This window comes from Glycine soja, chromosome 8 (assembly GCF_004193775.1).
Source record: "Glycine soja cultivar W05 chromosome 8, ASM419377v2, whole genome shotgun sequence".
In the NCBI taxonomy this organism is placed as follows: Eukaryota; Viridiplantae; Streptophyta; class Magnoliopsida; order Fabales; family Fabaceae; genus Glycine; species Glycine soja.
The window spans coordinates 28807015-28817706 of record NC_041009.1 but is presented as its reverse complement, the minus strand read 5'-3'; the positions used below and the strand labels follow the sequence as shown (position 1 = coordinate 28817706).

Sequence of the window (10692 nt, the reverse complement as noted above, 5' to 3'; positions counted from 1 at the left end):
GTTAACAAATAAACAATAAAAAATATGAAAAAATATCTATTGGTTCCTAAATTAATACCTTTTATGTAACCAAAAGAAATTAATACCTTTTATTCTCAACTCTGTCTTTTATTATTTCTCTACCGGTCCACTTCTTAGAGAAGACTCTGTTCTGACCTTTGCAATTTATTTTATTTTAGTTGGTTTTCGGTTCTTCCATTTCCATAATTCTCACTTATTTTCTTTTCTTCTTCACAAATAACTTTGAATAGAAAATAATATGGGTAGGTAGCAAACACCGAATTATAAATCTAAAAAACATGAGAAATAATAAATAATAAGCAAACTACAAAAGCTGACAAATAATAGACAAATATCTTTGAGCATAACCTCTTTCGTCTTGTCATTATTTGTATTTACTTGCCATACCAAACAAATAGCATTCTAGCAACAAAGGGTTTCACTCTCTGGTATCACTCTATTTGTAAAGCACACTTTTTATTTTCCTCATTTAATTAAAGGGACAGCACACTTAAAAAAATAGGAAGAAAAAAGTGTCCAAATTCCCCCTAAAAATATAAGGAAAAAAAAAGAAGAAAGGAACTATACAACATTCATGTCTTTATTTGTCCAATATGTACGGAATATGTACGGAAAACCGCATGTGTTTATGGTTCTAAATAATTTTTAAGTGAAATCAGAAATTTTAATATACGAAAAGGAATTCATAAGACTCTGAAGTTTGGTTGAAACCATGATGATCTTCATTCATGTAATAATAATTTCTCTAAAAAACTTTGTGAGAGGGTGTGCTTATAAACCCCAACTGAAAATTCTGCCAGTGAAAGAGTGTATGTTAGATATGCCTCCAAGGTCTTTCTGCTAGGCTCACACATTCACTATGCCTATAACAATCCACAAGATGGTCAATGGTCAACCCTGCAGCTTGCATAAAAGAGTGTACTATCACTGGACCCACGAACCGAAATCCACGCTTCACCAAGTCCTTGCTAAGTGCCTCTGCCTTTGGACTCCTCAATGGCACATTTCTTGGGTATCTGTATCTGCTTATTATTGGCTTATGATTCACATAACCCCATATGTAACTACTGAATGATCCACATTCTTTTACAATCTGTGCATAAAGAACAAGAAAAATTATCTATTTTTTATTTATTTATACTTATGAATCGAAACAGATAGATATATGAGGATTTATAATAACGCATAAATTATTTTCAACTAACTGAAATAGACCTTTTGGTAGAATCAATTAACTTTGCTACCATGAAACTGAAAAGAGGAATATTTAAAATTTGCATATATAGACATGGATTGTGATCTGTACTTGCCTTCATTACGCATTTGGCATTGTCTACTATGCACATAACTCTGCTATCGGCTAAAGAAAGTGCTTTGTTTGATGCAATCTCCATGATTTCCTTTTCCTTCATTTTGGCAACAGTATTAGCATCAAATCCAGCGAAAACTTCTCTGTATCAAACATTGTATAATAATATAACTATATTAATTTGATTAAGAACAAAACATGTATAGAATTAGAATCGGTCACACACAATGTTACCTTAGAGTCTCCTTTCTTTTTAGAATTTCTGTCCAGTTGTAGTCCATGAGCAATCCAGACATTGCAAGCAACTCAAACAATTTGCTGTTTCATGGTTCACCCAATCAAAATAATTGCCATTAGGGAAAGAAAAAAAAAAGTTGTGAGATAGTGCAACAATGTTCCTCCATCCATGTCAAATCATTTTCATATAAAGTGAACCACTCGTCTTATTAGTTATACCAATTATTAGCATAAGATATTTAGAGTATAATTGTGAATTAATTAGATATTTAGGTAACATACCAATATATAAAGTATTGTTGAAAGACAAAATAGTTGTTTTCTTGATTTTTTTTTTTTTGGAAGTGATAAAATTTTAAAACTTTTAAAAAGCTCATGAATTAAAATGAAGGGAGTACTATTCAGTGCTTAGAACTTACTTGTCATCATAAGCAGGAACTCCCCAGCATTCATCATGAAATTCTATGTACGCCTTATCTGCATATGACCCTTAGATCAGTTCTTTGTGGAATTAGATACTACCAAAAAATTATGCGAGGTATGTACATAATCCTATGTTTTGGACCATTTTGAAAAGGATACATAGTTGGACCAGTATTATCCAACATTTTGATCATCTTATTTTAAAGGTTTAAATATATTTTTTGTTCTTATAATTTAATATTTTTATATTTTGTTTTAGTAAAAAAAATTATTTTAATTTTTATAAAATATGTTTATTTTATTTTTCATCCTTAAAGTATTTTCAATAATATTTTAAACATTAAAAAAAGTGTTTTAAACAATGAAAAAAAAATATCTAAAACACTCTAAACACAATAAATAAAACAATCATATTTTATAAGAATAAAAATAAAAAAATTACAGAATAAAAATAAAAAAATATTAAATTACAAAGATAAAAAATATATTTAAATCTACCTTAAATATAATTACTACTAAAAGTCAGCTGACACATCAACTAGTAGGTTCTTTTTTATTTTTATTTTAAGGGAACTAGAAGTAGGTACAACCTACAGGATGTGGGGGAAATTAATTTAAAACTGTCGAGTACTAGCAAAATAAGATATCTGGTACGGTTTTGCCGTTATTTTTATATTTATGGTCAATAACATGATAATTAATTCTAACAAGGACCAATTGGATATTTTGCTACATTTATTATATGGGCTAATTAAGTTGGTGTTTGACACTTCAACTACTCAAAATAATCTTCTGATGTTGTTGACCATAGTGCTGCAATGCTATCAGCACCTTTAACAGCAATTAAGCAAGCAGAACAAAATATCCAAATTAATAGGTATGATTTTACATTCGAGCTATGAGGCATTGATATTGAAGTGAAAGCAACCTATTCTACTGAAGTTGTTGAATCGTTGTTACAAAAATAGAAGCTTTAGAAGCTTTAGGTAGAAAGACTTGCTTTCATGATTAAAATTTTTGTTTTATTTTTTCCCCACTTGAAATAAGCATGTATAAACCAATCCCCAATCAAAATGGCTAAAAATTATATCGACCATGCTTTAAAGAAACTACAAATGTTACTGGTTTCCTGTGAGAATGTCTTTATGGTGTTTTATTGTCAGACTCTGCTTCGATAAATTTGTCCATAAAAAGACAAATAAATGAGTTTCTTCTATAATTTAAAATCAACTATGCACAACATTTTTAAATTTTCTCTCATCTAATAATTTGTCTAAAAATTAAGAACATGAGTTAATTTTAGCTTATTGGTTAAAATCAATATATTTTATATATTTTTTTTTATTTTCTCCGGTAAGTACTTGTGAAGAAGTTTATCAAAGCCTTAATTAGCACTTAGCATCAGGAGTCATTGTTTAAACGCAAAGAAGACTACATTAAGTCAAAATTTGTAAAATTATAACTAAAAAAGCTTAAATATAATTTTTCCCTATAATTTAGTATTTTTTTTCATTTTTTGTTTCTATAAAAAATTTATTTTAATCCTTATAAAATGTGTTTGTTTTATCTTTTATTCTTAAGACATTTTAGACAATACTTTTAATAGTTAAAAAAATATTTTGAAGTGTGAAAAAAATGTTATTTAATGTGTTTTAAGGACGAAAAATAAAATAAATATATTTTGTAAAGACTAAAAACTGATAAGTACAAAAATGAAAAAATATTAAATTATATAAAAAAAATATTTAAACCTACAAAAATGATGAAGAATGATGACAATGAAGTTTAAACCCGAAACTTAGTACAAACTACTAAACATTCATCACGAAACTGACTCTAATGAACTTGCAAAATTGAAAAATAAAGGTATTGAAAATGAAATTGATCATACCACAGCTCTTTGTGATCCAGTTACATCTTTTCAATTCCCCAGGCTCAGTAGTGTGTGGTGGTTGTTGGTGTTGCTGCTGAAGAGGCTTATTAGAAGCAGCTATTGTAGGTTCTCTTCTTTCCCGTGGCGAAATCAAACGCAATGCCAGCGAAATCTTTTCATCCAGTGGAGTCAAAGAATCAGCCTGGGAAGAGTCATTTGAGTTTTGTGACAAAGACAATGAAATTGAAGACAGAGACAAAGATGAAGTGCTTTTCTGAAGCCCTATAGGGTACACTTTCTTGAGGTTTCTGGTGAAAAAACTGTGGTTCAATATTTTCTGTGTCTCTTTCACACTCCTGCACTTCTCAAGAGCATGTCTTCTCACATTCGTTTTAGACATAGTGTGGAAGCTAGAGGAGAAAAAAAATAATGTTGGAAGGTGTATGTTAAAGTGGGTTGGGAATGAGAATTGATCATAAAAATGTGGGGTTTTATAATAAAATGGATAGTGCCTAAGTTGGTTGTTGAAATGTGTTTTTCATGCCTAACAAAGATTTTTGGTTCTTGATTTTCAATCAATTTTTTTTTATGAGTAGTAATTAAATACGATATTAGAATATTTATAACAGTCACATATTATATTCAATGGAATTAGACTCTTTTAATATTTTTAAGTAATATTGTTATCTGTACAAATTAAATACCATATAAAAAATTTACAATACTCATAATTTATTTAATCAATTGAATTAGATTCTGTTTATATTTTCAAAACTATATTTGATTAGAGTTTCTGGCATGCGCAACACAATTTCTTGATAAGGATACTTTTGCCCTTGACCCACACAAACATATGTCTATACGGCTAATACCAAATGTTGACATTACAAGATTTTTTAAACATAAACCAACACCGAAAACTCTATATACCTAAAATCCATTGAATTGTGTTCTTCTTGAGTACATTTTGATGGCACTCTCAATTATAAGCATAAGCAGATTAAGACCATTTAGCCTAATTTTTGCGGCGTCTCTCATGATAAATCATTCAGCATATTAAATGAGAAGATTTGTGTGATTTGAAAATTAAGGATGAGTAAATTTAACCGTTAAATCTTACGTGATTAATAAACATTAAACCTTAAGTGAATAATAAATATCCCAAAAATAAAAGTCTTGCAACTTTTTTAACTATATGACCGTCAATTATAAGTATGGTTTCAAGTTTTTTTGGTAAGACTTAAAAAAAATATAAGACATATATCAAGTGATAGAGCTTCTCTAAAAAATATTACTGTTTTTTTATTCATCCAAAAAAAAGACCTTCTCTAAAAAAAACATAGTGATGGAGCTATTTTTTATTTGAATGTAAAAGTATATTGATAATTAGATTTAACATAATTAATAAGATATTTTAGGCAAAAAATCCAATATTTTAATGTATCAGTTATCTCAATATTTTAATGTAATTTAATACTTCTAATTGACTATTCATTTTTTTGTTCATTAATTTTTTTATGTTGATTAACACTCCTTTCAAGATCTTTAATTAGGAAAATATTTCAATCATAATTATCAATATTACAATTCTCACCAAAACTTGTAAACTTTTTAAGATTAAAATATTAATTTTTTATGCTTAAATATTTTCATACTTGTAAAATAATTCACCTTGATTTTATTACTTAAATTAATTTTTTATTTTATTACCTGATATTTTTTATGTTATATTTTAAAGAATTTATTAAGCAATAATGTAATATTTTATTAATTTGTCACATCACCACTTAACATATTTTCATTGACAAAAGATACTAAAAATTAAACATAAAAAAATGACAAAAAGTAAAAAAAAAATAGTTTACTTAATAAAACCAAAATGAACTATTTTATATGTATGAAAAATATAATTATATTTTTTCAATTCATACTTTCATCCAAGTAACTTAAAATAGAAACTAAAATTCAGAAGAAAGAAGAAAAAGAAAGATAAAGAAAGATAAAGGAGGACATAGGAAGTTAAGAAAGTTTTGAGATAAATATTACAAAACAAAATAATTAATTTTTTAGGCTGTAAATGATTTAAAAAAACGGATGGCGGGCCTTAGGTGATAACTTCATTTGATTAGATGCAACTACAACCGCATCTTGAGTTCTTGACCATTCATAATGTAGTCAAAAATTGTTTATCTCAATCTCAGTAATAAAAAAAATGAGTAAAGTATCAAATTAGTCCCTTATTTTTAGAGGCGCTGTCAATTTGGTTTCTAAGATTTAAAAAATATCAAAATGATCATCGACTTTACATTCGGTTTGCCACATTAGTCCTTGTCGTTAGTACTCTCCTAACACCGTTAGTAAATGTGTGATGTGGCACGTTAAGTGCCACCTGGACGCACACGTGACAAGCATAATTGGGAAATAAGTAATGTCACGTCATAGGGACTAATATGACATAATTTTAAATATTATATTGGAAAATGAAGAGTCAATTTTTGTATATAGTATCAAATTGATCCTTGATAGTTTTTAGTCTAATTGAAAACGTGATGAATTCCCTCTTACCATTTTCTTCCTCCTATGGTTGAAGGATAGCGTTCCTATGCTAGGTCCACGTCGATCATCGCTCTCCCAGTGGTGGTGGTTGTCGTTCTTCGTCACCCTTCACTGTTCGTTGACGCAATCAGTGCTTTTGTGTGTTCCACGTCGATCATCGTCACCCTCCAGTGTTGATTGACGCAATCGGTGCTTTCCAGTAGAGGTAAGGGTTTTGTTTTTTCATTGCATTTGGTCTTCTCATGTTGAACCAGCACTATATCATTCAAGCGTGTTGTTGTTTGCGTTTAAACTGTTGGAGTAGTTTTTGAGAGTGAAGGGTTTGAGATTTTGGTTTAAGAGGTTATTGAGAATAGCGTAGTGGTGTAGTGTGAGATGTGAAGCTTTTGAGAGAAGGAAGTGTTCTCTGCTTGAGATGCATGTGTCCCAATAATGAATGAGAGGGGCTTTAGGGGTGAATGGAATTCCAGAAGTTGAGGAAGAAGGAGATAAAGATGATGGTGACGGTGATGTGGGTAATAGAAGAACTACAAAATAATAGAAGAAGAACTACAAAGATGGAGAAAGATGAATAGGAGAAGAATAAGAATTGGATGAGAGTATGAGTAGGAGGAAAAATGGAATGAAAGCGTGAATGTTAAAGTAGCCGTTAGGGTTTTAACATTTTAAGGAAAAAGATGATCACCTAAATTATGTCATTTTAGTCCCTTTAATGTCAATTTAGTCTCTCCTTACATGGCAAGTAGAAGAAACTGATATGGAAGTTTCACGTGTGCGTCCAGGTGACACTTAACGTGCTACATCACACATTTACTAACGATGTTAAAAGACTACTAATGGCAGGGACTAATGTGGCAAACGGAATGTAAAGTCGAGGATCATTTTGATATTTTTTAAATCTCAGGGACCAAATTGACAGCGTCTTCAAAAGTGAAGAATTAATTTGGTACTTTACTCTAAAAAAATAGAATCAAAATTATTTTAATTCAATTTTAATCATTTATACATAATTGAATATATAACATTAATGTTTGCATTTCTTAAATGATTTATACATATTGTTAAGTTTTTACCATGTAGAAAATATATTTTTTATATAGATTGTAGGTGTTTTTTTTTTTATAAAAAAAACAATCATGAAGTTAAATAGGATTATCATGGCAAAAAAATAATCCCTCTAGGTGATAAGAAAAATATTTAAAATCGGTAAAATGCTATATCTTATAGCTAGTTCACAACTAGGTGTACCCTCCTTTTAAGCAAAAAATAAAAAAATAAAAGTCATATATTATAAGTGTGTCTTAAAATAGGTGGACATAAGTGAAGTATTTATTGGTTGAAATGGAAAATTGGTAATGGCACTCCTTATCATAGGTAAGACCCAAATCACAACTCTTTTAGTTGCAGCGTTTTTCTCAATGCAAGGTGTAATGGGTCCATAAAATTCTTAAATCCTACTCCAGTGCCTTTAATTCTGAGACATACCTGTGGCCTGCAAAGACAAAGATTTCCCATCCTTTTTTCCGTTCTTGACAATTGGTCTGGGTCATTGTTCCAAAATTTCTTCCAAAAAATCTGGCGGGGGTTCTTTAAAAATAAATGTTAATCAATATTCGAATAGCGTTGGTTAAGAAATTTAAAATAAACATATTTTTATTAGGAGACAAAAAATTATATTGTGTATAATATTTTTACGTTCTCTTATAATTTATAGAATATATATTTTTCCTTTTAGTTCTTTAACTAAATTAATATCTTAAGATTATGATTGATGGTATTGCCTGGAATTGATGTGGCATTAGAATACACACGTTAACCTTCTTCGTCAATTCTATTAGGGTGTTGCTAGGTGCATCCAATATTATTGGTGGTGCACCCAACATTTTTTAAAAATGTCAAAATTATCCTTGTACTTTCTTCGCATTTGTGATGGGTGTACGTGAGGGTGGTCCGTAAATCGAACGGATCAAGTTGATCCGTAAGGTTAATATGGATCAAGTTGATCCGTATGTTGATATTAAGCGCATACGGATCAACTTGATTCGTAAAAGACTTATGGATCAAGTTGATCCGTAAAAGATTTACAGATCAAGTTGATCCATAAAAGACTTACGGATTAAGGGTATTTCAGTCTTTTCCCCTTAAGTGCTAGGTGCACCAGCAATAATACTGGGTGCACCTAGCAACACCCATTCTATTATAGGAGCACAGACACAACCCCTTTAGCAATTAGGCTATTAGGCCAGTAAGCTGATAATATATTTGAATTTTAATGATAATGTTATTATCATCTTTCCAACAAGCACCTCCACTTATCTAGTAGATACAAATCATCTACAAGAGTCATAACAACCCCGATCATCAAGTATCAGAGGCTCTCATCCAATGCTATAAATATCAGGTTCTATCTTTCCTGATTCATTCTCAACTCACTCATGTACTACTTACTTGAGCATCGGGATTCTTTGTTTTCCAGGTTTCCTTGTGTTTTCCAAGTGGAGGATATTTGTAATCCGACATGATAGATCATGAAACCCATCTTGACTACGTCAATCAACTCCAGATTTTAATAAGTACATTAATAATATCCTTTTAAATTAGTTTGGTGCATATAAAGTTAGATGGAGAAACCAATGCTTTGATCTTTTCATATGTTGTGGCTAGTTGGTCGCAATATATTAGCATCTATCTTTAATTGTGGAAGTCAAACAACCAGATTTTTATATATGAAGTATTGATATATCTTCTTAACATTTAATTAGAATATGAGTGCAGACTTTTATATTATCCACCAGTTATGGATTATCATATGATTAAAATTATGTTTTAATAACTATTTTAAAAATTATATATAAAGTTTTTAATCAACTAATGCTGTAAAATTCTTTATATTAACGGTATATTAAAATTAAATTAATATTTTTCTAACATCCTATTGATATTAAATCAGAATAATTAAATTATTATATAGATTATTTAAAAATAATTAGAACATATGGTGGATAGGAACCAATTTCTCAACGTGGAGTTTTTTTTTTTAAAAACCCAATTAAGAAATCGTTCCTTCTTAATTGCATTTTTTTTATACATTTTAGAAATGTTATTTTATTTGTTTTTTTATTTTTTGTTTTATTAATTTAATATATTAATTTTTATATAAAAAATTATTTTTCATATGTTGTTGTTAATTTTATATTAAATTTATTTTGTTTAAAATTCTTCACAAATCTTTCTATCATGTTGTCAATTCCTTCCTATGACACGACATGCACATAGAATCTTTGTTGTTATTATGAAAATGAAACAATTATTCCTTAAATAAAACATTTATAATAGGTGGCATAATTTGAAACCAAATTTATGTAGATAATTTGTATGTAATGTTATTTTGCATGATTGAAGAAGACGAAAAAAAATAAAGGAAACTTAGATAAATAACTCAAGGACTAACATGATTAAAGTAGATAATCTTTTAAAAAAAAAGTGACGGCTAGTCTGCGCAATGACTACACAGATTCATCAAACATCAAAGTAATGATCTCATCAGCTCAATCGGACCTTTGGTACTAAATTCTGAATAAATGAAAAAATATTTTTCTCACATCATCGATGCGTTTGAACTTCATACAGTCATATTCAACACAATCATCACCTACATGAAATGGTTGACAATAAAAAAGATCAAGTATAATTTTGCAACCTCTATTGGTGTAAAAAATTGTTTTCCTTAAGACATCAAGTGACATGTCCTTACTTATTGTCATGGCTTTAGGTCCACTAGGGCATTCAAATACTATCCCTTTAGATGATGGAATCATGTCACCATTACAATACACAACAATAAATACATTATCCATGTTTTAAGCAATATGGTGAATATCAGACAAAGGAGTTGAGTTTCATTTAACCTTTTCTACTATTTATATTAGGTGATCAATTGTTCTCCCGTGACTCATACCAACGGCTAAGATCGTACCAACAATATAAAGGGTTTAGATTGTGTCTATATTTATTACAATTGGTCTCCGTAATTCAAAAAAAAGTAGTGTTCAGTCAAAGCGTCTTGTAAAAAGATTTGTATAGTCAAATTGTCTCAGAAAAAGCATTATGAGGTCAAATCGTCTCGGGAAAAAGTAATATTCAGTCAATTTGTCTTAGAAAAATGTGGTGCTCAGTTAATAAATGTAGTGTTCAATCAATTAAGAAGGGCAAACTGGAATTCATAGTACACAACAATTTAACAAGAGCAATTAATGTCGTTTGTGTCCACCAG

General features: G+C 29.4%; 1 protein-coding gene across 1 annotated transcript; it reads right to left on the bottom strand.

The window, feature by feature from the left end:
• Positions 1-357: 357 nt before the first annotated feature.
• Positions 358-4324, bottom strand: LOC114422892 (DNA-3-methyladenine glycosylase-like). Its single transcript, XM_028389451.1, has 5 exons — positions 3882-4324; positions 1987-2044; positions 1565-1648; positions 1332-1473; positions 358-1114 (listed from the first exon to the last, which is right to left on the bottom strand). Exons 1-5 carry the CDS (start codon positions 4261-4263, stop codon positions 836-838), a joined length of 945 nt encoding a protein of 314 aa, XP_028245252.1. The 5' UTR covers positions 4264-4324; the 3' UTR covers positions 358-835.
• Between the last annotated feature and the right edge of the window lie 6368 nt (positions 4325-10692).

Bases quoted from the DNA above. Each gene is read 5' to 3' on its own strand.
- LOC114422892 (XM_028389451.1), bottom strand. From the start codon at position 4,263: ATGTCTAAAACGAATGTGAGAAGACATGCTCTTGAGAAGTGCAGGAGT. The intron at 2,045-3,881 runs GTATGATCAATT...GGTCATATGCAG, and splicing joins CTGGATCACAAAGAGCTGTG to ATAAGGCGTACATAGAATTT. The intron at 1,649-1,986 runs GTAAGTTCTAAG...ACCATGAAACAG, and splicing joins GTTCCTGCTTATGATGACAA to CAAATTGTTTGAGTTGCTTG.